This window comes from Coturnix japonica, chromosome 1, assembly GCF_001577835.2.
Source record: "Coturnix japonica isolate 7356 chromosome 1, Coturnix japonica 2.1, whole genome shotgun sequence".
In the NCBI taxonomy this organism is placed as follows: domain Eukaryota; kingdom Metazoa; phylum Chordata; class Aves; order Galliformes; family Phasianidae; genus Coturnix; species Coturnix japonica.
The window spans coordinates 67,093,409-67,121,257 of NC_029516.1; the positions used below are offsets into that span (position 1 = coordinate 67,093,409).

The window sequence follows — 27,849 nt, forward strand, 5'->3', positions numbered from 1 at the left end:
GTTCTACGGCGTCGAATCTGCGTCTGCGAATGTGAAACTACTGAAAGGAAGGGAGGAGGTCCCGGCGTCGGCCCTTCCCGGGCGGACACATTGAATTACCGCATCCAGAGCACAGGTGAGACATGGCGGAGCTGGATGCCCGCACCGCCTTGCTTTGTGGTGGGGTGCTGGCTCGCAGCTGGGCAGGGGGCTTTGTTCGCCCGGGGAACGCGTTACTGCAGACCCTTCTGCTCTTCCCTTCTGTCACCAACTGTTCTATGCGTTTTCAGTAATCAGAACTACTGCGGCCTCTCCTCTGAGCTTGGTAACTTTGAGCCTGAGGACAAAAACTGTTACCTTTTGTCTTATCTTTCAGCCTGGAGAAGAGAAGGTTGCGGGGTGACCTCATTGCAGCCTTTCAATACCTGAAGGGAACCTAAACCCGGGAGGGGAGTAAACTCTTTGAAAGGGCTGACAATAGCAGGACTAGGGGAAATGGATCCAAGTTAAAAGAGGGAAGATTTAGGTTGGATGTTAGGGGGAAGTTCTTCACTAGGAGAGTGGTTAGGCCCTGGAACAGGCTGCCCAGGGAGGTTGTGGATGCCCCGTCCTTGGAGGTGTTCAAGGCCAGGTTGGACGGGGCCCTGGGCAACCTGATCTAGTAAAGGTATATGTTTGGTGGCCCTGCCAGGCAGGGGGGTTGGAACTACATGATCCTTGAGGTCCCTTCCAACCTGGGTCATTCTGTGATTCTGTGATTATCGCTCCTGATAAAGAGTACCCACCCAGCTTCCTTGTCTGCTCCCTTTAGTCACTGCGGGGATGCTACAAGGTCTTCCTGGAGCCTTCTGTTCTCCAGGCAAGAAAATAAACAGCTCTCAGCCTGTCTTCATAGGAGAGATGCTTCAGCTCACTGATCATCCTTGTGCCCTTCTTCTGGATTTGCTCTAACAGGTGTATGTCTTTACAGTGCTGGGAGGCCCTGAATTGGATGCAGTATTCGGAGTTTTTTTCATTTTTGTCTTGTAGACAGCTCTCTTGTTTTTGTTTTGTTGTTTTTTTTCCCTGCTTTTTAATTAATTTATTTATTTATTTAATTTTAATTTTGTTTACTGTCTATCAGTGTATCCTTAGGCCCGTTTCAAAATGACTACGTAAGCTTCTTCTGGAAGTTACTGCTGTCTTCTCTTCCCCCCCTCCACAACTCTACCACCAGTGGAAGAGGCAGTAAAATCCTAATGCACTCCAGACTGTTTCACTTTTTGAGACACAGTTGTCTGCAATTGCAGTTTCTCAGTTAAAGACAGCTTTTCATGTCTTTTCCTTTTGTCTTGGTTCTACCTTTTAGTCACAATGTTTATACCGTACTTCATGAAAGTAAGTACCCTGATGCGCTCGATCCCAATTTGGAGTGACTCAGCGTTCTGGAGACTGGTATTCATTCTTCAGCTTCTACCTGTGTGTTTGGAAGCCAAAGTTGAAAAGAACATATATGAAAAAATGCAGGATTAAAAGTGTTTTTGCTAGAAATTGTAAATTATTAACAAAGCTATGTGTGCTTTTTTTCTATTTTTTCCCCTCTGTGAGATTGTAATTATTGCTGTTTTCATTGATACTGCAGGAAATGAACTCAAGAAGATGAAGCCTAACAGAGGAAGGACCTGTGCTGGAGAGAAAGACTATGTGTACACGCTCAATGCTGGAAATCAACACTTTGTGCTCACAGTACCTCTCAAATTTCCTGTGCAAGAGAATGTTAGTCATTTGCACGGGCGTCTAATGCTTCTGCACAATCTGCCATGTTTTGTAGAAAATGGTAAAAACTGTTATTTTTGTGGATTGTTCTTTTTTGAAATTCGTGTCATATATCAATGCCCGTAAACATTTTACAAGATACTTTAAGAAACAAGTACTGAAAAAATAGTTGTTTGTTTTGTTTGTTTTTTTTTAATTAAAAACTAGATTAACATCAAAACATCTATGAATATGGCTATTAGTACAAGGAAGTATGACGCCCAAATGAAAGGTTTTTGGAAAAAGCTTTGTATATTTCTTACTCAATTACTGATTTTTCCACTGACATGGCTTTGTTGCTGGAGTGTTCTCTTGTTATAACAGACCTGAGGGAATCTCTCAATAAGTTCATAGAAGATGAAACTATAAAAGGTTATGACAGAGAAGCTGAAATGGCTCTGGAAGCAGTGAAGTCGGGAGAAGTAGACATAAACCAGCTGGCAGATACTTGGGCTAAAGCTTATAAAGAGGTAAGATTAAGGCTGAAAAATTAATATTCAGAACTTGTTTTGTGAGTGTATATGAATGTATACACAAATAATCAAAGGTGCAAAATTGTATTCAAATTCATTTTTACTGATCAACTATTGTAATTTTTCCCTTTTATTCTGAAGTGATCGTGCAAGTTCTTCATCAGGTTTTTCCTGAACTTATCTCATTACTGGAAAAAATTTAGTTGTGTTATAAGATCAAAATAGAAAGGTAAAACAGCTGGTTATAATCAAACAGAAGCAGTTGTATGGGTTGCAGTGCGTTAGAATCAAATCAGAAGATAGTAAACTGCAAAAATATCAATGAGGACTCCAAAGGAGGAGGTATATGGTTTTTAGCTCATTTTCTGAGTTAATATGAGTACTGTCTATTACTTAATTATTTGTTTTGTGTGTGAACTTAAAAAAAGAGGAATGCAGAGGAATTGGAGGGGTCCTAGTGGAAAAAAGCATGACAAACTGCAGCTATTGTGGAAAAGGCCTGACTTATCATAGAAGAGTGAAGTTTACTATGAAAAATATGGGAACATATGTCTGTTATAAAGAAAACTGGCAAAAGGAAATATCAACAAAATGCAATTAGCAGAACCTTTAGGAAGGTTTGTTGTTTTTATTGTGGGGATTTCCCTGAAGATTAATATGAACAGGTCAGGCAGACTATTTAAAACCTTATCTCAGTGCAAGGATTGGGACTGTATTGTCTTTCAACATCCTTAACCTATTATTCAATTTATCAGCTACATTTATGAGATGAAACTGGTATGTAAGAATATATGAAGTGTTTCAGTATAAAAAAGCTTACTGAACTGGCACCTGTGGGTTATTCTTTGTTCAATAAAAATTGCTTTTTTGAAATCATGATTAGTCACATTCTAATGATATCAACAATTGGTTTCTCTTTCTAATAAAACATTTTTCTTTGCATAGCTGATGTTTTGAACCCAATGTAAAATTCATCAAATGATGAAGTAGTGTACAGATACTGTTTTAAGGCATTATTATTTTTTTTTTAAAAAAAAGGGGGGGCTAAATTTTCTTTGCAATTGGTTGGTGGCTGAATTGATCATTTCTCACTGTAATCAAAATGCTTCTGCTGCTGGATGCATACAAAAAGAAAGTATACAGGAAGAGAGGAAATAATAGTAGTTAAGCCAGAGTACAGACAACTCAAATTAGGGAAGAGATAGTTTGTGTGTATTGAAGGATGTACATCAGAATGAACGTCCACTTGGTTTTGCACCACCATTATAAGGCATCTTCATTTTAAATCATTTGGAACTCTTAAGGGTGTATCTCTTATAATTTTTAGACAACGCTGGAGTATGCAAAACCTGAGGAAAACAGCTGGGACGAAGATTTTGCAGATGTTTATCATGACCTGATACATTCTCCAGCTTCTGAGACACTGTTAAACCTGGAACACAATTATTTTGTTAGCATCTCCGAATTAATAAGTGAAAGAGATGTGGAACTGAAAAAACTACAGGAAAGGTATTATTTTTATTTTATTTTATTGTTATACCAAATACACGTGCACACCACAATTTTTATATTTCTGTCTCTAAGCATGTAATAAATACTTAGCCTATATTATTAGGGTCATGTATCTTCCATTCTGCTTGGTCACTGAGAGTTATAAAAGGTCATGTGAGTAATACAAGTTTTGATGGTCTCGATTCCCATTTGTTCTATGAGTAAGTATGTAGTCTGTGTGGAATCCCGACCTCCCTAAGATTGTAAAGTTGCAGATGGCTGCTGTACCCACAAGGGGGGGAACATGCACTGCAGGATGTTATAAATACTAGCTACAGATGCTGGCAGTGCTTGTGAAATACCAAAATATTCCAAACAGGTATGTTTTAGCATTCTAAGCAGCACTATTTTTGTTTTTAAGTTCCCTTTATATGATGTATATCTATTTATGTAGCTTATTTGTTTATTTCTAACGTACTTCCAGAACAAATCTTACATATCTCTAATTTGGGGATGAAAATCTCCAGTAATCTGTGTAAACATTTTTTTTTATTATTATTGTTAGCTCTTTTTATACATATATTACGATATCTATATATTACAGTTTATATAGAAGAGAGAGCACTTAGTGTTAATAGCACTAATTGCACGCAGCTCAACTATGAGTGCAGGTAATGTTCTGTTTACACGGGAGGTGGTTTGGAATTCTCTCAACTTAAGTTTGCTGTAGTAAATCTATTTGTTTCTGAATGCTAGGGTAGATACAGAAGACAAAGCCAGGAACTTTGGAAGATGAGGGAGAGATGAGGTATTTGGATGAACAGCTGATAGCTGGACTGTTCATTAGCTCCAGTGCCCATTTTTTAATACAGCAAGAGCTGGAAACTTATCTGGATATTAAAAATAAGTGTTTAGCCTGGAGGTTACATGTTTGTATCATTTGAGTTTGAAAGGGAACAAAGCAAAAAGGGTTGAGAAATTTTATTTCAAAACAATAGTTATGTCTGCATTATAGTATCTAGCTGGGAACTCTTACTTGTTTCATCTTCTGGAGCCTCCAATTCATTTTTATTTGGAAAAACAAAACAGGACTTGCTTTTCGAAAATATGATAGCTATTTTAAATTGAAAATACGTATGCTACTAACCTAAAGTTTGAGATAACTAGTTTTTTAACTGCTTTCAGTAAAAGGAAAGTTGTCTTTAGATTCTGGGACTGAGCATTTATGCCTTTGGGGATTTTGTTTGCGAAGGTTTTGTTTTGTTTTGTTTTTATGTCCAGTGACTTTTCCATTGTTCTTGGTTAAAGTAGTTAAAGGAGTTAACTAAATTAAGAGAACTATCCCCTGAACATTGTTAGAATTAAATGTCTGACTATGAAATAGCTGCAATAAAATGCAGTTCATTCACTGCATAATGGATTTCTCAATTATGGATCACGTTTGTCTTCTAGATCCCTTGCCAATCTGCCTTCTGTAAAGGGTTGTTTCTGCTTATAAGTCTTGTTGATTTTTCTGTGTCCTGGTAGAACAGTAGAAAAAAAAAAAAAAGCACTTTAATTGAATTTCAGCAGTTAGTTCAGACCACATACTACTAAAACCTTCCTAATGATGAAGATATTAAAGCGATTCAGATATTAGAGTGTCTAGAGAAACTGACATATGCACAGGCAAACTTGAAATGTGTGGATTCTGATTCCGAAAAGAACAGGTAGTTAAAGTACTGTATGATATATCTTTCAGCTAGATTGAATTATTTTATGGGGTCATAGAATGGTTTGGTTTGGATGGGACCTTGTGTATCATTTAGGGTACTATGGTTAGGCTGTGGTTGGACTTGATCGTTGAGGTCTTTTCCAACCTGGGTAATTCAATGATTTAGTTTCACCCCACTACAATGACTGGGGCACCTTCCACTGGATTGGACCGCTTAAAGTCCCATCCAACCTGACCTTGAACACTTCCATAGTGGAGACTTCCATACCTTCTCTGGGTAAACTGTTCCAGAGCCTATTTCTCATAGTATTTATTCCTTAAATCTCAATCTACACTTTTAAAACCTTTATCTCTTTTTCTGTCATTCTACTCCCTGTTCAAGAGTCGTTCTCCATGTTTCTTGAATATCCCTTTAAGTACTAGCAGACCCTTATAAGGTCTCCATAGAGTCATCTCTTCTCAAGGCTGAAAAACCTCGTCTCTCACAGTCTCCTCGAAGAAGGAAAGGAGCTCCAGCCCTCAGATCATTTTGTGTTCTAACAGGTCCATATCCTCCTCATGCTTCAGGCCGAAAGCTGAATGCAGTACTGCAGGTGGGATCTCATGAGGAGCAGGAATAGACAGAGATGATCACTCACCTCCCATGAGCCACTAGCTACTCTTCTTTTGTTGCAGCCCAGGATACAATTGGCTTTCTGGGCTGCAAGTGCACAGTATCAGCTTATTCTTATTTCCACCAATACCCTGAAGTCCTTCTCCACAGGGCTGCTCTCAGTGCAGTCACTCATTGCTCAGTCTGTATTTATGTTTGGGATTGCCCTGACACAAGTGAAAGACATTGGGCCTGTGATTAGCATTGATCACCTGTCTGAAAGAATTGATCAGTGACAGTATCAACAACAGTGTGTGTTCCTATGCTAGTTTATTGAAAGTGTTACTTGTTATGAATCTGCATTTGCTTCCCTTTCAGACAAGGAGCAGAAATGGATAAAGTGATGCAAGAACTAGGGAAATCTCTAACGGACCAAGATGTAAATTCATTAGCAGCTCGGCATTTTGAATCTCAGCAGGTAAACTAAGTTCAGCAAGTTATAAAACATCAGGTATATAATTGCATTTGAAAGAGAACTCAAAACTCAAATTACTGTTGTCTTGTTAGGATTTGGAGAACAAATGGACAAATGAATTAAAACAGTCTACTGCTATCCAGAAGCAGGAATATCAGGAATGGGTGATAAAACTTCATCAGGACCTAAAGAATCCCAACAACAGCTCAATCAGGTATTTAATTCTCCTGTGAAGCTTACTGCTGTCTATACTACTTCAAAAGACATTGGTTTGTTATAACCTTTCTTTCCGAGTAGCCATTTAAACAGAATAATCCAAGAGAACCAAAGGTAAATAAACCATGATAATTAAATATATATGTGCAATATTTTATAATCTTTCTGTACAAGAAAATGCTCTATTACACTACACTGCTGCTTAAGCAGGAGTTTCATCCTGTTTTTCTATGTTTACAGTATGCCTGTTTAACACAGACACGGTCCTTTCTGTTAATGCTTACCAATATTACACAGAATAATTGTAGTTTAATAAGTGATAGCAGTATCACAACATTTTTATTGATTAGCCTCTTTAAAGTTTTATGTAGACAGCCCAGAAGACTTAAAAATTTAGAGTTTTTAGTCTGACCAGTTCCAGTGAGTGTTGAATGAAAAATTTTCATTGAGGAAATAGTAAGAAAATGAGAATTTGTAACTTGGGAGATCGTTATTCTGTATCATTAGTATCCACCACCTTTGTTACTGTTTTTAAAATCAAGGGAGTAAAGCATGATGCTTTTTCATATCTCATACTAGAAGAACAGCCTGAGTGGGTACTCTAGGTGGATGTAGTAAGGATTTATGGGGAAAGTGAAACCTTTGAACCAACCGGATGCCAGGGATGAGATGAAAATGCCATGGAATGTGACGAAGTACAAAATACTTCTCCATTCCTCCTAGGTGTTTCCTTTCAGGATAAGAAAGCAGAATGTATGGAACATGAAGGAAGAGAGATGAGGGGAAATATATTGGAAGACAGTGTACGTATAGTTAGATTTCTCAGTACTTTCTTCAAGAGCGTTTGAAAATCTTTAGCAGTTTTCAGGTTAGTTGCAGAATATGTTCCTAGGACTGCACATCTCCCAGTCAGGTTGACTGCTTTTTAAGCTAGTAACCAAATAAAAAAGTCACTGTAATAGTGACAGTCTGGTCAAACTAAGCCCAGTCCATAAGAATTTTTCCTTAGAGTTTCAGCATTATTGAGTATTCCCATAAGACATTAAAGACAGTAAAATTACAAAGGCCATTCATACTTGTAACTGAATCACTTTTGCTGAAAGATGTGGCTGAACTGGAGTTAGGTAGAACTGAAAAGTATTCAGAAGAACTGAGCAGCTAGAAGTCCAGAGGCAAGTAGCTCTGAGAAAAACAGAGGTTATTCTTCATAGTTTCATGCCTTCTCTATCAGACATTTCCATTCACCATAACAGATATGAAGTGTATGTGAAGTGTTATGACAGAAAGTGTGGTCCTTCAGACTGTGTTGAGTTCTGAGAACTATAGGTCCCTTATGCGTATGGAAGTAATGCACAGGATGTCTATTATGGAGCAACTAGAGGCTTGGAGGTAGAAAGATAGTTGCTTATGTATGCATATGGTTATATGTAGGTCTTTCCAAAAGTAATATCTCCTATTTATTTCCATGGGAACAAAGCACACAGAAAAGTTATACTTGATAGGGCAAATTCTCACCTACAGAAACAATTCTCGTTTCTCAGCAGTCACCGCCGTTAGCTGTGCATTTTTGCCACTGATGAACAAGTGCACACAGTCACTTCTGTAAAAATCTGCACACATTGGAGGTGACACACTGCTGCTGTCACCAATGTTGAAACACAGTGCCTACTGCTTCACTGTGCTAATGTCCACTGCCTAGTCTCCATAAGCTCAGTAAGCATTGATGAATGTCAATAGGTGCATTTTTTCCAGGTGGAGGAATCTGATGACGCACTTGATATACGCTTCTGTGTCAGACAGTTTTGTCAGATCATCCCTCTACTGCCATCTGTTGCATCACAACAAAATTGAACAGAATATTGTTAGCAAGGTTCAACCTCTACTGCTGTACCACCTTGACCTTCTACTCCGTTCCTCCCTTTTATGTTCTGTTCTCATCATTATGTTGTAACTAAGCGTTGAGATTTTTTTTTTATCATTCAGTCTCAAAGTATTTTACAAAGAAGCCAAATAATATAGGTCTAATAGTGAAATTTTCTCTTTCTGCTGATATGCAGATGAGGTATTTGTAGCATGATGAGAAGGCAGAACTTTGGATATGTAGAGTTCATTCAAATGGGTTTAGTATCTTGATTTCCACAAACTGCCTGTTTGTGAAATATAACCCATATTGTGAAATATCGTTGGTGTTGAACGAAAACTAGTATTAACTTCTCAGTAAGTTTCTTATTATTTCAGCGATGAAATTAAGGTTCAGCCCAGTCAATTGAGAGAATCTGTAGAAGGAAATGGAAGAATTTATGAAGAGCAAAGACTTCTAGAAGAAAGTTTTACTATTCACTTGGGTAAGTAAAGTATACTGACAGCAAAGCCAAAATATAGTAACAGATGCTAGTGAATTATACATCCATGTCTTATTTGCAACATTTAACTGTCAGTGTACTGTATACAGATTGAGGCTATGTTGTATTTGTTGTTTGCATATGTAAGGGAAGTGTGGTACATCGTAAACCATATTAAATAGTGTCCAGCTATCTGAAATGGAAAATGTTCTTAATGGAAACATATCTTAACATATCTTAATGGAAAACATTCTGAAAGCAAACTTTTATCCACGCTCTTAAGGTTACTAGCATAAAAAAAACTATGGTGACATCAAAGTATATAACAATTAAAAAATAAAAATATGAGTGTTGATTTGATTCCTAGAATAATAAGTGCTTGATTTTTTTTTTTAATTATTATTATTATTTTATTTTACTCTTGTTTGTGCGTTGAAGACTTTTAAGCCATTTATTTAACTGCTCTCAAATAGTTTTTATTTGTAGATTTATCACAGGGAACAAGTCTCATTTCAGGTTTAAATATCCCTTTTCTGCTACATTTTTGCATTTCTACTCTATTTCTAAAATGGCTGATACGCATATAAAACTAAGTATTTGGTTAAGAACTTACTTTGTGTGTTATTGGTTATGTTTCCCTTATGGGTCTTTCTGCCAAAACTCTTTGGTTCCTGGTATTTGAATAACAATCCTAAGTTTCATTCTTTATGTTAGTATTAAAATCATTTATATTCCATACAGGAGCTCAGTTGAAGACCATGCATAATTTGAGGTTACTGAGAGCTGATATGCTGGATTTCTGTAAACATAAACGTAATCATAGAAATGGAGTAAAGCTTCACAGACTTCAAACTGCAATGTCTCTCTATTCAACTTCTCTCTGTGGCCTGGTTTTATTGGTTGATAACCGTATCAGTTCATATAGCGGCATCAAAAGAGGTGAGTCCTCCAATGGAGTACAGTATGCCATTGAAAGTCAATGTGACTCACAGAATCACAGAATGACCCAGGTTGGAAGGGACCTCAAGGATCATGGAGCTCCAACCCCCCTCCCTGGCAGGGCCACTAAACTCGTATGAGTCTTGCTGCCTTCTCTCACTGAAGGTGCAGTAAAATTAATTTGCTAGAGATCTTATTGCTTTGTGTATAATATTACAAAAGAATAACAAATGCAAAAACAGATGTAGCACAGAGTTGTACTGAATAGCTTGAACTCTGATACGCTGTTAACTCTTTCATCTCTGTCCTAGGTTTTGCTTTTCAGTATGAGGATGTTACAGTAGAATCATTAATGTTGATTTCCCTGCTGTCACTGGCCAGTTATCAGTAGGGTCTTCTAACTCTTATGTCAGCTTATCATACCAAAACCTATTTCTAAATGCAGTAATTAAATAGTTTTAAAATTGGTAAGTAAATGTGTTAAAATGCCATGTGCTTTAAATATTTCCAGTACTATAAATTCCATTGAAAAGGAACAGTCAGAGTATTATTTGCCTACTCTTGGAAAGCTTGATTAATAGCCAATTTAAGTGCACCAGTAATAGGTCTCTGAATATTTGAATGCAAAGAATGAAACGCCTGTTTGTTCTTGTTATAGTTTTGATTGCTCAAGCATTCTGTTAACCACATTATAGGCTTAACCACATTATAGAGTTTCCCATCTTCTTGAAGTTTAATACAAAAAAAAATTACATTTGAAACATCTTTCTACCTGTAGCCAGTATAAATTAAGCATATTGTGTGAGGTACTAGCAAGACTGAAAATGGTGACTGCAATGTTTTCTGGGTAGACTTTCTCTCTTAAAAAGTTTAAAGAATAATCAGCAAAATATGCTTTTGAAATTGGACTTAGGCTCTAGAAAAACAGCCTTCAACAGAAAACTGATCTTTCACTATTTTGATATAATTCAGCTCTTTGTTCTAAAGCGTAGTTGTCTCTTTACTGTGACTCAGAATTAAGATAGTATAGCACACTCAATCAGTTAACTACAATTAACTTTAGCTGAAATACAAGAGACTTTTTATGTTTGTTTGTTTCAGTCCTGGCTTTATTTTATTTTGGTGCGCCCAGAAAATAATCTTTTGGAATATGAGCTGTGTCTTCCTTTGATTTTTGGACACCAAAATTCAGTAAAGCACTTCAAAAATGCTTTATGATGAAGGCAATGCATAAAGTATATTAAGATCTTCTTCATATCCTGCCTATTCCTGTCACAGCCTGTTCATGGAAATATATGGAGCTTCTTAGATAATCAAAGCATATTAGGTGCTTAAAGAGGATTAATGAATTTAATTAACAGCAGTCATTTTGCAAAGCAAATGGAATGCAGTAGTTGCTGTTGGAAGAATCTATATGTGTTTTAATAAAGCATCACAGATTGAAGGACTGTTTTTTAAACACAGTGAAACTTACGTTGCTGCTATTATTTTTGGATAATTTGTGTATAGATTATTCTGTTTGAACAGTAAGCAGTGTTGTTTTTTGAAGTAATTCTCTTGTTTCAAAAGCATTGTTTTTTTTGTTGGTGAGCTTATTTTGGTCTTGTTTTATTTTATCTCTTTCTTTATCATTGTAATTGTCATTGCTTGAACACTAGAACTGAGTAACTGTAATGTTACTTAGTGTAACCCTGTGACATTGATTGAAATCTTTACTTTTTCTAGATTTTGCAACTGTTTGCCAAGAATGCACAGATTTTCATTTTCCTGGAATTCAAGAACAACTTGAAATTGTCCAGAAGGTTGTACTTAAGGCCAGAGCACAGCGTAGCAATAAGTCGAAAAAGCATCATGGTCAGTGACAACCAAAATTACTTTCTTTACTATTCTATAATAGTCCTCAGTGAAATATTTGTGGTTACGGGCAACACAGTTTTGCTTTTATTCCTTTACCTTATCTTTAAAATGTGGCATTTTAGTTTATTAGTTAACTCAAAGAAGTCTTCATGGAATCTTTACGTGTCTGCATGGTCCGTGTGGTTTCTTTGATGCCATTACATACATTCCTTTCAAAAAAAAGCTTGTTAGGTTCTAATCATACTTGTGATCAGGCTCACATCACAATCTGTATGCAAAGTGTATAGGCTCATTATGCTTTCCTCTGCAATTTAAACTGCCTATGACAACACATAATTTATTTTACTCAACTTTTTTCTTTCTGTATAATTGAAATGCTTTAAAAATTGTAAAATACATGCTATGACTTTTTCCCTTTTGAATAAATGAGTGCTAGAAACTGAGCAATACATTCAGTAAATTTGTATTCTCTTCAGTGCTGATTAAATCCTTATAGCTGCAAAGTAAACCATTCACATTTACAAATGGCAGAGCGATCTTCTGAGTATATGTTGTTAAAGCAGTACTTGTACATCATGAAATTTTGTTTTTCTTGTAGACGACTACTGATATGGTTTAAATACATCAGTAACACAAATAGATTCATAATTGTACTTAAACAAGTTTTCTTAGGGACTTGCATGTTGCCATAGTCTAAGGAAAATGGTGAAAGCTGTTTTTATAGTGATGATTTATGCAAATTTCTGTTAAAATTTATTGTTTAGTATTAGGAACAGATTTCTTTTAAATAGATGCATAATTAAAAAGCAATAGCGAGATACTATGTAGTCGTGGGATTAACTCTGAGAACTTAGTGTTGTGTTTGAGAACATCGTGTTTTATTTTTCATCTGAAATGGGTGATTGAAGAAGAGAGGTAATGATTTGTTTCAAGATTCAGTTCAGCATTTATTGAAGACAGCGAGAGCACTTCCTGTTTGTCCCCCAGCTTTTTCTAACTTTATGGTGAAAATTTAAACTAGACACCAGCTCAATACATCCTATATGCTAAAGCAGATAGTACATTAATATGTGATATATTTAATGTTTGTGTTATTTATTTATATACAGGAAATAAAGGTAGTGGAATTGAAGATAAATCCAAGAATATTGAGCGTAACCAGTCAAATATTTTACAAGGTGAGTTCCATTGCATTTCCCCTCTCTTCCTACAGCAAATTGTGTTTTATAGGTGCACATTTTTAGCTCTAAACTCAGAACATAAATTATAAACTAAACCTGAGTTGACCTCAATCAAAGGAGAAGGACGTTCTTGTGGCTAAGGCAGAGAACTGGGTGTCAGGACATCTGGTTTCTATTCCCAGCTTTGCTACCACATCATATGACATTGGGGCAAATCACTTAACTTCTCTATGCCTAAAATTTGTTTTCAGAATTTGAGGGGAGAAAAAACTATCTCTGAAGATCCTGGAAAAAAAGTGAAGCTTAAATACTAGCAAATTATTTTCTTTCAGATACAGAAAAACATTTTTGAAGGTATTTGATTTTTTATTTTTTTTTTTCATCATTGACTTTAAGAATTCATTCCTCTAAAAGAGGAAATGTATTTTCAATATATTGTGACTTTTAGTAAGGAAGGCTGCAGAGGAGCTTGAAGATGAATGCACAGTTGAGAGCACCCATAGTTGAATATGAGGGCTTATTAAAATTTCTTTCATGGTTGTCTTATATCTTGTTATCATAAATGGATTATAAATCCACTCTGTATCCTTAACAGATAAATCCTGGTAAAATCTTTCTGTAGTGACTTGTATATCATTATTCTTAGTTGGTCGCTGCTTTGGTCACTAATAGGGATTACTTTCTCCTTGACTGTCAGCAGGAAGGACTGTATACCCATTCTCCAGATATCCCAGTGCATAGACAGTATCTTGACTTGCCAGTGAAAATAGGTTTGATGAAAGATGCTTATTTGTTGACTGAAACAGCAGGGCTATCATATACCTGCTTCTCTATTTACTTCAGTTTAGACATTTTGCTCTCCAGCAGAAGGTGAGATGAAGAAACTTGAATTACACTGCCTCTTGTTGCTTCTTTATCTTTGATAGAAAACTGATTTGAAAAATTTCCCTTGAGGTGTTTTCTCAAAAGCAACTCTGTAAATCATATTTCCATGGCTGCAAATTATTTTAAATTCTAATAACCACTGATAGTTTTGCATTCTAGTATGTATCATGTATGTAATATAACCAATTACCCTTTTTGCATAGACTTTCTGTATCCTTTATTTTAACCCATCCATTTTTGGTATTTCCGCCTCCCACATCTGTCTGCAATTCAGTGCTTACATAATATATTTTGAGTATTATACCTCCTCTGTGTTTGTTTTTCTGTTTCATACTATGTTTAGATCATATCCGCCTGTACCGGCACTATTACGTCTTACTACACCCGGTGTCTGTGATGCTAGTGAAACTCATCAAAGCAGGGAAATGAGTGCTGGATGAATGTAAAACAGTGATACTCTCAGCAATTTTAGACCAGTTCATTTCATTTTATTTCCCTCCTTGTGTATGTGTTCTGATCTGTGTTGTCTACTTGAATTGGCTTTTTGTCTTAACTGACTGACTCTACTCTTATACAGCACAACAAGTGTGTTTCAATATAGGTCTCTACCATGATACACTGCCTTTTTATTTTGTGTTACTCTGCAGGAGAATTCTATATCACTCGCCATTCAAATCTTTCTGAAATTCATGTTGCATTTCATCTTTGTGTGGATGATAATGTAAGATCTGGAAACATAACTGCTCGAGATCCTGCAATCATGGGACTCAGGAACATTCTCAAAGTTTGCTGCACACATGATATTACTACCATTAGTATCCCTCTCTTGTTGGTACATGATATGTCAGAAGTAAGTAAATCTGTTTTCTTTTTGGTTTCTAGAGTGCAAGCGTTAGCAATTTTTTTGTTCTTAGTATTATTATTAAAGGCATGTTTAATGCTGTTTGACACAGGTGAGGAAGTCTATCTCAGTCTCATGTCACATCGTTGTAATAGAACAGGTATCTATGTGGTGACCTGAGTAAAGAAACTGAACGAGTTAAAAGCATTTAACCTCTTCATTTTTAATCCCAGCCCTGTTTGATCCAGTTCATTGCAAGGCTACACAAGTATTAATGAGAGAAGTGACGGCACGTGTTTGGCAACATTTATTGCTTAGAAACTGCAGCATACAATAGTGATAGCAAATCCCAATTTTAATTGTCTTCTAGAAAATCTTAACACTAAGGCTTTAGGATCAGCAGTACTTGCAAAGATAGGTTTCTTAAGTACTTTGAATTATGTATCCCTAAATGCCATTCTTTATCACCTCAGCCCTACGCAGCAGTAACCAGATTTCACCTCTGCCCTAATTGCTCACCTTCTTTGTGCCTAATCATCTGTACCTTCAATTTCTGCCCTTGTTTTCCTTCTGTGTTCCCCCTGTCTACCATCTGGGCAAGAAGCAGCATACAACAGGCACTTTATTGATAAACATGTGCTTTGTATACTGAACTTCTGTATTCTTTCCTCTGTGGGATGCTAATGCATAGAACTTGTCTCTCACCTGTGTTTTCACAGTGTATAAATTACAGTTTAATACCATTGGCAGTTTCTTTTCTCTGTCAGATCTGGCCCAAGAGATACTGGCAGGAAAGGAAATGGAGGTGGGGACAGAACTAGCAGACAGGCGGTACAGCTACATGCCACACTTCCTCACATGATAAGTTTAGAAACTTAAAGGAATGAGAAAAAAAGATAGTGAAAATTCTAAACGATACGCTTCTATATAAATGTTAACTGTTAGTAATAGATAATATTATTTCAGAAGTGTACTTTTGCATCGTTATATTGGTATCCTTTTCAGGGGTAGCTGCCTGAGTTATTACTGACACTCAATTACTGCGTTTCAGAAATGTGTAGATATTTTTTCCTTAATCAAGTCACCAGGTGACTCTATTCATCTTTTTCTTTGTTTGAACATGTTAGTTTTACCTTGCATTACATGTATGTATTTTAAAATAAGAACAGAACACAAGATCATGTGTTTGCTGTGCTGTCAGAAAGTGTTATTGCTAAATGTATGAAAGTGAAGAATTCTGTTTGTGTGGTGTTGGTTTATTTAAAGATTATGGTAAAACACTTTGCCTTTGGTATTAAACTTTTTAAGTATTTAGGGATTAAGCAGGAAGTGGTGTGTATGGTAAGCATATGTTAAGCCCAAACTGAACTGAATGAACTGCATTAGCAGCATACCCTGTTACAGTGTTTTGTAGATGACTGACCGAATTTGAAACTCACAAATCTGTGACTTGTTGTTGAGGGAAAAGTGAATAACAGGTTTCTGAAGGTTAACGTGAACTTGGTGCCTTCAGCAGATCCAGTTTTGAATCTACATTTACCACCTACATTAAAAAAAAAAAAAAAAAAAAGTTTTTGTAAAGTGGTTAACCAGGAGCACAGCTGCAGAGATATTTGCCACCTTCTCTGTGACAGGCATTCATCATGAGTTTGCTTTGCGTGTTTCCGAAGGGTTTTCTTTTGTGGCTGGATGAGTAGATGAGTCATGTTTATAACATCACAGAAGTAAGGAGTGCATCATACTTCACTATTATTGGGACTTCATAAAAAGCAAAAACAAAACAAAAAACTCAAGTTCTGTTTTATTTTTCTTATGTATACAACAGCAAGAAATCCAGATTTATTTTTTTTTTTATTGAGTTTTTTTCATGTTCTTGTCATTAATTTTAACAAAGGAAAGAAACAGTGATATCTGGAGAAGACAAAAATGAACAAGATCAAATTAAGGGCAGCAGAGGTATTAATGCGTGATAATTGCCCTGGGATTAATATAAACTGAGTTGAGGAATTATGTATTCTAATAACATGGCATCGCTAAAAATGCTACAGCTGACATAGTTCCTTGGTAGTTTTAGCTTGCAGACCATTTTATGCTGCCATCCATATAGAAACACAGAAGAAACCAGGTCACTTCAGGGCTCTCAGGCCGCTGTCTGTCATGCTTGTGCAGGATAACCGGGGTATAAAGGCTAGTTGCAAAAGGTGGGTCCTGCTTGACCTACCTGATCTCCTTCTCTGATTGATGACCTTCCCTTTTGGATATAGTCTACTTCAGTAAAGCCTTTGATACTGTCACAGCATTCTTGTGGAGAACCTGGCAGCTCATGGCTGAGACAGATATACTCTGTACTGCATAAAAACTGGTTGGATGGCTGGGTCCAGGAATAGGCTTAAAATCCAGCTGTCAGCACATCAGTACTGGAGCCAGTCCTGTTTAATATTTTTATTTACGATCTGTAGAGAGGGCTTGAGTGCAGCCTCAATAATTTTGCTGATGACACCAAACTGGGAGTAAGTGTTAATCTGTTTGAGATCAGGAAGGCCCTACAGGAGGATCTGGATAGGATGTATCAGCGAGCTGAGGCCAACTGTATGAGGTTCAACATCACCAAGTCCTGGATCTAGTCCTTTTGATGAATAGACAGGTGGACTTAATAACCTTACAGATCTTTTCTAACCTTAATGATAAGTTAAAAGTGTTGGCATTTGTTTGTTTTTAAGGAGAAATAAAAGGCATATAGGCTGTGTAGCAAGTATTTGTGAACAGTTTTTACATATAGAGCACATATGAAATGCCTGGGCTGCACGCAGCCCTGGACAGCTGGTGATGCAGTCCCAGAAGATCAGAAACCTCTAACATTACTGTGACTTGTAGTGATATTTGTTGACTGCACTTTGCTTGAGCACAAACTGTGTAGATGACAATGGAATGTTGTGAAGAGGAGGGTGCAGTACAGGGCTAACTGATTCTTATACCTTCTGCACAGAGTCAATTAAATTTCAGTTTAATTGAGCCAGATTTGTTACACATTACATAAATGTGTGCCACTTGGCAAATAAAGTGCAGTGATTACTAGCAATGATATTTTGTCCTGGTTTCAGCTGTGAGAGTGTGAATAGCACACCAATGTTTTGAGTGTTGATGATAGACAGGAGCGTGTCTGGGACCAGGCCAGGCTGCATGGCAGAGGAGTTACTGCCAAGAGCTAATTCATTAGACAAGGGGTTTATTCCATACCACGTGACACCATGCAGAAGGCCATAAAGTTATGGAGAGTTGACCAGCTGCTGTTTGGGGATTAGCTGGACTCCATTTGATGGGTGGTAACTAATTGCACTGTGGATTTATAAATGTTTCTTTATATATGCATACGCACATATCCAGAATACTTGTGCAGTGCTAACAAACTTTGTAATTTTCAGCATCTCCAAAAGCTCACAAACAGTATAATTTGCAATATATTTTCAATCAATTGTACAATCTGTATTATTAGTGTTTTTGTAATTATCTCCTAAACTAATATGTCAGTTTGCTAATTCAGGTATGCAAGTTTACAGAGGATGTGCATGTGGTGCCTACATTTATTGTCTTCTTTTCGAAATCTGTAAATTCTCTAAATTATGTATTTAACAGCAACTTTTTTTTTTTCATGTGAAAGGAGCTGAATAAGTTAAATGTTTAATGATAAAATCTAAAAGAGATGAAATTGCAAGAAAAACATGAAACTTTAAATGTCAGAATTAATATATCTATTTAAAAAAATCTTGAGTATATACATTACCTATAAATATTATACATATATATCCATATATTATACATATATGTGCATATTATATATATATATGTGCGCATATCTATAAATACATTATATATATTATATTATATATATTATATATCTAGATATTACATATATATACACACACACACACACATATATATTTAATTTTTAAATCTTCATTATGTACATTAGCTATATTGTATATTTTATATGTAGCCTAAGACAATTCCTCTTTAATCCCTTGTGTCTCAGGTGAGCTGAAAGGCTGGACAGCTATGAGATAGATTATCAGTGTCTTAACCATCAGGGGTTTTTTTATCTCTTACAGTCTCCCACCTTGAAATGTGTAGCTGCTCATACAGTCTGTAGGATTTGCATAGGTGTATTTCAAGTGAACGCCTTGCTAATTCACCACATCTGAAAATTAAGCTTTGAAAAAGGATTTGAAATCTTTGTTCCATGGAAGTGTTTGGAATTTAGTGTTGTCGTTACTTGTTATGTGCACATAAATTTAGAAAACAGTAATCCTGTGGAATGAGTCTGTTGATGCAGCTTTACGGCGTATATTTCTAATCAATGAAGTTGACCTATTTTTATCAACAGAAGTAATGTTAATCTGATAACAGATTTTTTATCTTAAAGTAAAGTAAGAGAAAGTTTTCCAAAGACTGAGAAGCCTACTTTGAAATTGAAAGAACACGGCTTGGTGTGTGGTTCACTTGCTGAAATGATATTAATGAAAGCTTATCGAAAGTGATGAGTCTTGTATGTTTTTCTACCCTTTGTGCTACAGCGTGAATTGGTACTCACTCAATCCTTTGATTTCACTACTGTTAATTTACTGTCACGGTTTTATAATTTTTGCTATTGGTATTCCACGTCATGACATCATATGGAGCACAGAGAAGAAGAACTACACATCCCAGAAGACCTCATGGTCAGAGAGGGAAATATGTCACAAAAATGATGTCGTGTGCCTTCAATTTCAAAGTATGCTTCTCAGTCTTTGGAAAACTTTCTCTCTCTTATTTTACTTGATTTGTTAGCCTCAATTTCAATTAGATTGTCTATATATGTGCATTCCATATATAGTAGTTAGTAAGACAAGTTTTCCTCCTTAGGTCGTTGCTGCTGCTCTGTTTGTTTCCTTGAGCCCATCTCCCTACCCCTTTTCCCAGTTCTGGGGGCTGGGGGGCCCATGGGCCTACTGCCCTCTGTCATGGACATAGATTGATCTAGATAACTCTGTGATATTTACATATAGAGAATATTTCTAACAATATGTCAAAATCACAATAACATAGTTTTTAAAGATGGATTGGAATTGAATCACTACTGTGTCATTGTCTGTTCTTGTGGCTTGCATGCTGTGACGTTCTTGGTTCAACCTATTATTTCCCTCAGTGACCACAAGATTTAGCATCTATGTTCCTCTGAAATAGTCCAAGGAATAGTGTCATATCCTGCTGCTTCAATCAGTCCTTTTTAGGCTAGGTCCTTTTATTGATTACATAATGTACTTCTAAATTGCCCTTAGAGTGACAGGACCTTTCTTTTTAGGCATTTGTTTTTAACCCAAGCTAAAACAATGATCAAAAGTAGCAGTAAACACCTACATTGCTTGTGGTAGAAAACAAACGTAGGCAGTTAAATTATAACAAAGACCGACTATTTTTTCCATGAAGATTAGAAATGAAAATAGTGTTGTCTGCATTGTTCTGTCTGATTCATGTGCTATGTAATATAAAAGCAGCACTTTGTGATGCAGTGATTTACTTGATTAAGACATAAATAGAGAGATTTAGTTGGAGAGCGCATCAGAACAAAAGGATGTTCTTTATTATGGATATTATTTTCTCTGGGAAGTATTTACTGTGATAGCCTTTCTGCCTCTAACAAGGAAAATTTATCTTAATATATATAAACCATGCTTTAGTTTATAGGAAAAGAATGCTTTATGTACTAAAATATTTGAACTGTTTCTTAAATTGCTTAGACTAGTGCACACAGCCACATATTATGGTATTACAGTAACTTATAGCAGTGTGGCTTTCATATCCTATCCTGTTATTTAACTTGAGGTAAGAATTTGCTGTCTGTTTATATCTGAAAATCACCCATCAGATAAAGATGGATTTTATTTGTTTTGAAAGTTCACCTTTAGGAGAGGAAGTTTTTACATAATCTGTATGGGTATGCCAATAAGCCTAAACCAGAATCATCAGGAATATCTGGTTACTGTCAGTTACTGCTGTTAAACTGTGGTCAGGAGCCTCTTTTTGGCTATCTGAAGCACAAATCTGATGGTTACAATTTTCTGATGTTTATATATTTATAAATATACATACATACATACATATGTACTTACATATACATTTTGCATATTATATATATATGCATATTATATGTATATACATACCTACATACATACATATAACATATATACATATTTTACATTATATTTATATATATGTGTATGTATTTATACATTATATGTATGACATCTATATCATATAAATCACCAGTCTAGAATTCTCTAGAAAACTGAATCTTCCTTCTTGGACTGTATTATTGCTCAAATACCTGATGCGAAAAAATGCTTTTATGGCAATTTATTATTTTAAAGAATTTCCTTGCTGTTGTTGTTTGATTCATTCACATTGAGCCTTTTTGTTATTTGTTTTTTAGGAAATGACCATTCCATGGTGCTTAAAGAGGGCAGAACTTGTGTTCAAGTGTGTCAAAGGTATGTTAGTGAATGCTTCGGCTCACTACTAGAGTTGAATTTGATGATATCCAGCCTTAGCTCAAGCTGTATATTTCCCACTGCTCCAAAAAAGTTATTTCAGTAACTTATTGTTTGTTAAAATATCCGTATTTTCATCTTAAAATCATTAACTACCATGTTACTATTGGGCTATTGTATGCATCAAAAAATAATCTCACTTTTAGAATGAAGAGTGAAATTGTTTTGAAAATATTTTTATGTATCATGCTTAGTAAAAGAAAAACCCCTTTACTGCTTTTGAGCAGTCTCCAAAGGAGGGAAAGAACTGACAGTTGTCAATATACTTTCCAGTGTTTTTTTCTATTTTAATTGCCTCAAACAATGCCACACGCTCTTTTTTTTTTAAAGCTGGTTTATATGCTAACTTATCTCTTTGCTGGAAAGTCATCAGATTTAACATTTATTTCCTATCTTTTCCAACTGCATCTTTACTTACTGCATTCTTCTGACCTGTGCTTAAATACAACAAACAGTCATTTAGAGTATTTAAAGTGTTAGTAGTGTAGTGTTCTCTCTACTGCATACTTAAGGAGCCATGTGCTGTTGTGACTTTTAGTGATTCACAATGAAATGTCCATGTAACTGCTTTCATTATACAAGTGTTTTTCCAAAATTCCTTAATTGTCACCAGTGTATTCCTGTGGATCTTGTAGTTCATCAGTTATAGTTAAGAAATGCTAGCATAAAATCAGAATCTTCATATGGATTTATATGGATATGATCATAACTGATCTAAAGAAAAGAGTTATTTCTAAAATGAAAGCAAGCAATTGGAAGAACACACAGCAATCATGTCTGAGGAAACTTCTCACTTCTGCTGATAAACACACTTCTATACTTGAACTGGGTTTTTTGCTCTTCAAGGGTGTTCCATTTTTCTCAGTAATTCCTCATTAGATTTTCCAGTTAAGTAAGGTTTCAAAGTATATTAGCCAGGTTGGATCTGAGTGTTACAAACAATGACAGTAGTTAAGACTGTTAAAAATCCTAACCTCCTATTTGCTATGTAAGAGTGTAATTTAGAGGGAAGATTGTATATGTAATCCATGTAATATGAACATTGTTTTTTAGGTTTCATGATGGAAATGGCCTCATGGGATGGAGGAGTTTCTCGGACTGTACAATTCTTAGTACCACAGGTCAGTTAAACAAGTTTCAATAGTCCCCTGGGTCAGATGCAAACAAGAAGTTAAATGTCAATATACCTAGGTTTCATTTCTTTGCTGTGTCCTGTTTGTTTTTTTCTTTGTTTGAGTTTAAACTGGTCCACTGCTGTTTTGATTCCTTGCTTACAAAATAGGAATAAAAGGGTTTTATAGTTTGGGAGATGCTTTAGAATATTCTGTAAATACTAAAAATTCAAACCGAGAAATTTGACTTTACAAATAGTGTATATATAACCTTTGAAAAAGATACCATTTGCTCTTATTTTCTCTTATGAGATGAACCTTGCATTATATAATGTTAGGCTTTTGTTAGTCATACTGTTGAACATCTTGAAAAACTGCGGTGAAGAGAGTTTAGTTATGCTTCCACAAAATCATTACACTAGATGTTTGAAATTAATTGTAATAAAGATTCCTAAATGATTTAATTTGGAGCTTAAACTCATCTTCAGGAACAGGAATCTTTCCAAGTGTGTCCAACACTGGGGTGTTTTTGGTGGTGGTGGTAGTTTTCTGTGTTTTGTTTTTGTTATGAAAATTGGTGCTGGAAGTTATCTAAAAAATCAGTGTTATGTTAGGAATGAAATAACATGTGTTTGTTCATGAAGTCATAAACTAAGGAACAAGAAGGAAGCTAAGAATAAATGAAGCTGAATATAATTCTGGAATTCAGGGAGCAGGAGTCCTGTATATAGCAAAGAGCATTGTTCTCATTTTTCTAGACAAAAGTACTTGGAATAAGAAATCTGCTGGGGACAGATACGTCACATAAATACACAAACTGTATTTTGGTCAAATTTTTGTTTGAATTAAATAGGATTATAGCATGCATTATGTAAAAAATTAAGATACTCAAATGCCAAAAATAAAGTTTAGAGAAATTCCATTCTTCTGAAGTTCAGCAACAAAACAAAGCTTACTACTACATCTTCTCTTTTTTTCCCCAGACAATTTCTGAGGAATTGTTTTACCAGCTGAGTAACATGCTGCCCCAAATCTTCCGAGTATCCTCTACATTAACTCTAACCTCTAAGCACTGAATTTTGTGCAACTGTGGGATGTATCCTGCTGACAGAAAAAGTGGTTCTGAAGAATTGGTACTGGAATTTCTCCTTTCTGAAGCCTGATGATCCTGAATTGATATTTGTTGGATAATGTTATTGGAATAAAAGATAAAATTCCACCTGTACTTGGATGTTAGCATATCATTTTTACCTCTCTCATTCTTTTTCAGCACACATTAATATTGAATTGTTCATCTTTTTCTGGAAGACATTAAATGCATTAAATTATCACTGCTTCCTTATTTTATAGTATATTCTCCTTTTGCTTTCTTCGAAGATCTCACACTGACAGATCAGTAAAAACACAGTAATATTCTGGAATGTATATTCCACAGGTATATTTTGCTGCTTATTATCAATAAGTTTTGTCACTAGGCAACATATCTGGAAATGCCAAGGAGACAGCTCAGGATGTTTGTATGACATTATTTATGACAGGATTCAAGTTTTACCTAAAAAATAAACAATCTCATAACTTCCTACTTCTCCTGATGGGAAACTGGAAAAGCTGCTTTTTACCCCAGGTAACCCTACAGGCTTGGGGAGGTGTGGCTGGAAGCAGGCAGGAACTGGTGGTGCTGGGGGACAGATGATGAAATCCAGGTCGCTGTCGTCGTCCCACGCAGCAACCTTAACAACTTCCATGGCTCTGCGGCAGAGCGGGCAGGTCTCTTTCTGCTTGGCCCCCACCACAAGACACACAAAAGACAAAACGTGACAGCACACAACAACACAGACAAAATCTCCGTGCACACAACACCACAGAGGACACAAACACACCCGCACACCTCCCACACGCAAAACACTGTGGCCTGCTGGGGAGAGAAGATGAAGAGCTGCTCCTCTTCTGCAGCACCACAGAGGTAAATGTTGCGCACTGCAAAGACAGGGGCTGTGGTCAGTCAGTGTCCCAGGGACAGAGGACAGAAACACCCAGGTCCCTTGGCAGGATACTCTCTGGGCCCCACACCAGGGCCCGCCCATGCTCCATGCCTTCAGAGGACCCTCAGGCTGTGGCCCTGGCCCTGGCAGCTCCCCATATCTCAGCACTCACTTACTCAATTGCCACCCTGGAGGATGTGTCCCCACCCAGCTCACCTGTGCTGCTGCACGTGCACCTCGTGAGACCCCAGCTGCCTGAACCAGGCAGGCCAGGGGATTCCAGGTGATGGCTGTAGGGATGGGCACTGAGAGCAGCTGCCAGCAGTCCCCAAAGCACAGCCCAACACACAAGCAAAATCCTCGCTCCACCTCCAAGCCGCACACACTCGCTCGGCAGGAGTCCAGGCTCGAGACTGACTGGGCCAGGCTCTGCCTGCACCCAAAGCTGAGCAGTGAGGGTGCTGTGATCACAGTGCCTTGCTCAGTGACATCACATTCTGTTAGTCAGTGATGTCACCGACCTCCTGACCCTTGCTCAGCCATGGTAGTTGTCTGATTCATCTTCAGGATTCCTAATTCTGGGAGTAGGAATGCTAATAGGTGAACGGTTGGACTGGATGATCTTTTAGGTCTTTTCTGACCTTGGTGATTCTATGATTCTGCTTACTGAAAGTCTTCTTAAACCCATGTTGGACACTCAGGCTTTTTGACTTGTTTATGAACACTAGTGACTGGGAGCAATTCTTAAATGTAGAGACTAGGCACAGGGAATGTCTGGTCTAGAGCTGGTATTTACAGGGATCCCAGAGGAGCTGGCATCACAAGAAAGCAGCCTGAGGTAGTGAAGATCTAAGAAAGTCCACTGTTCTGTTCTATAGAAATCACTGGGAATCCTGGCAGAGCTCACTTTGAATATGCAGTCTTTCTATGGATTGCTAGATTAAATATAGATTGCTAGAAAAAATGTCTTGAATTGTGTTTGTGGCTGGGCTTGCATTAAGAAAGATTTTCTTGCTATGAAGAGAAAGAATGGATTTATAGATACATTTCTCACCCAAATGCTTTTACCATGTTGTGATTCTCAAAGTTCCACTGTTGGAAGCTGTCACTACCTAGAGAAATAAGAAATTGGATCTTTCCTCCTACTATAGTTTACTCTGCATAACAGAACATAAGTTAATGAAACACAACTGGAATCACTTATTTCACAACTTTTCCCATTGTATGGGAGATGAGCAAAGCCTCAGAAGGCAGTTTTGGAGAGAGGATATAACTAATAAGGAGGAAATTATGGCTAACCCAGGTCTATTATTTATGCGAGCATTGAGCTGATCAGTTCATTTGTTCCATGCCTCCTTTTTCTCCTAAGTTTAATTTATGCTTGTACAGTATTTTGAGCATTAGTCTTAAATGTCACTAATAGTACTGTTTCTTCCCTGTACTGTACCTTAACATACAATGCTGATGCCTGGTATTCAGGCCAAGTCAGAAAAGTAAAAAAAATGTCTGTCTTCTTGTATCTTGGCTTCACTGTGGCTTCAGGAAGACCATTAGTGTTGTACAAAAATAAACTTGTTACTTCATCCCACATACTGGATGTGGTAGGTTTCAGTAGCAACCGCAAAATTGCAGTCCCACGGGACCACAAAATTAGAAGAATGTATTGTTAAGTATTACAAACAACCTTGTTTCTGTTTGTGTAAGCACGAGGGCTTGACGTTATGCTAAAATTGTGTTCAAACATGAAATTGTAATCTTACCACAAAGTTCGGAAGTAGGTGGAACAAAGCAAGCATGCATCATGAGAAGCTGTATTCAAAGATCATTCCTGTCAGTCAGAAGAAGTAAGACAGTGATAAACTAAGTATCCATGTAAAATTTGCTATGCTTGGAGACTACCTCCAAGGACTACCATCATCTGTATTCTTAAAGTGAATAACGCTGTAGAAGAGCATCTCCACAGAGAGAAAAATAAATTGAACCTTCATCTTGGACAAGTTGAGCAAGTATTCAAATTGGTGGGCTCCTGTAGTGAATGGGAAACTATACAGTGACAGTATCTGTCAAGATCCACATCAAAAACTCAGCACGTGACTAGTCTAAGAGTGCATCTAATGAAGACAACCTGACTGATAATCTGAATGAGCTCAGGCATAGCCAGATGATTTGCCTTTGTGCTTTTAATTCTTGAAATGGAGGTTAACTTACGAACATCTGTAAGCAGACCTTTTGTGTTCCTGATAAAATTTACATTCCCAAATATTTCTGTAAATAAGTAGAGGCTAAACATGGGCAGCAAAATTGCAGCATCTCATTTCCAGTTTGGAATGCACTGACTTCTTTCTTCACACAATCCATGCGGCTGTGGTGACTTTAGGCTATAGAGGAACCCATAAGAAACCTGTAATGCTCTCTTTAAGATAAATTCCTGAAGATCAGTCGAGATTCTTGGAAAATAGAAGTGCTTCACAGTCTATTATTTCAAGTCACAGATCTGCTGCAATATCTTGCAAATAATAATAATATTAAAAAAACGGCATTCACAATGAAGGTTCTAGAAGATGACAGCCATTGAAGCTAGTGATTGTAAGATGTGAACTAGGTCTATTAAGTTCTACCGTGTTACTCTGACAAGTTGAGTGCAGTCCAAGGCTTATTATGAGATAAGTTTAGCAGGCAAATCTTTCTCTGGGCTCTTTCTTCACTGTGGTGTTGATTTTTTTAATGGTAAATGCAGTATGGACTAAAGCACACGATGTGTGGGTCTTATCAGTTTCTCAGCTTTCAGAATAGGTGTGAAACAGTGCTATCAACCAATCTTAGGTGCTTTTTTGGGTAATATTCTCCAGTGTGGACAAGTGTTTGTACCTGTAAAGGAAAAAAAGCCACAGAAAAAAATAAGTTTATAGTGTCATATTTGTATTGCATACATATAAATATGAGCAGCTAGTATGGAATATTATCTGTAAAACAAAAAAAATAGAAAAAGCTAGCAGCTTTTTAAATCATAGAAGTTTTTTAAACCATAAATGAGCTCGAAACAGACTTATGGACCATATCGTAACTTGTCAGATCTTCTATATGGCTGCTGCAGTTCACTTCTCCTGAATATTCATTGAAATCCTTAGAAATAGAGCAAAAAATATTGTCACAGAAAACTGTTACAGTCAAAGGATGTAATGATAACTTTTATATTCTTCCTAATTATTAATTAACCTCTATTAGCAGTTACTTTCTGCTCTGTGTTTTGCTGGTGTAAATTCATATTCTGCTAAAATTCACCTATTTATTCCAAAATGATACAGATGTAACTGATAGCAGAATTTGGCCTTGTGTGCCCTTCCAAGAGAGCTACATTTGAAGAAACAATGACTAATATTGACTTAATGATG

The 27,849-nt window shown here is 36.6% G+C and overlaps 1 protein-coding gene across 2 annotated transcripts; it reads left to right on the plus strand.

Annotated features, from left to right (window-relative positions):
- The first annotated feature begins 8 nt into the window (after positions 1-8).
- On the plus strand, positions 9-23,800 carry C1H12orf4 (chromosome 1 C12orf4 homolog). Of its 2 annotated transcripts, XM_015871246.2 has the most exons (14): positions 9-115; positions 1,601-1,795; positions 2,098-2,243; positions 3,574-3,755; positions 6,422-6,521; positions 6,611-6,732; positions 8,973-9,079; positions 9,818-10,015; positions 11,741-11,869; positions 12,982-13,050; positions 14,586-14,788; positions 21,246-21,303; positions 22,417-22,484; positions 23,459-23,700. In XM_015871246.2, exons 2-14 carry the CDS (start codon positions 1,618-1,620, stop codon positions 23,549-23,551), a joined length of 1,653 nt encoding a protein of 550 aa, XP_015726732.1. In that variant the 5' UTR covers positions 9-115; positions 1,601-1,617; the 3' UTR covers positions 23,552-23,700. The 2 variants fall into 2 exon arrangements, with proteins under 2 accessions (XP_015726732.1, XP_015726740.1); XM_015871254.2 differs by lacking the exon at positions 14,586-14,788 and having other exon boundaries at positions 23,459-23,800.
- Positions 23,801-27,849: the final 4,049 nt, after the last annotated feature.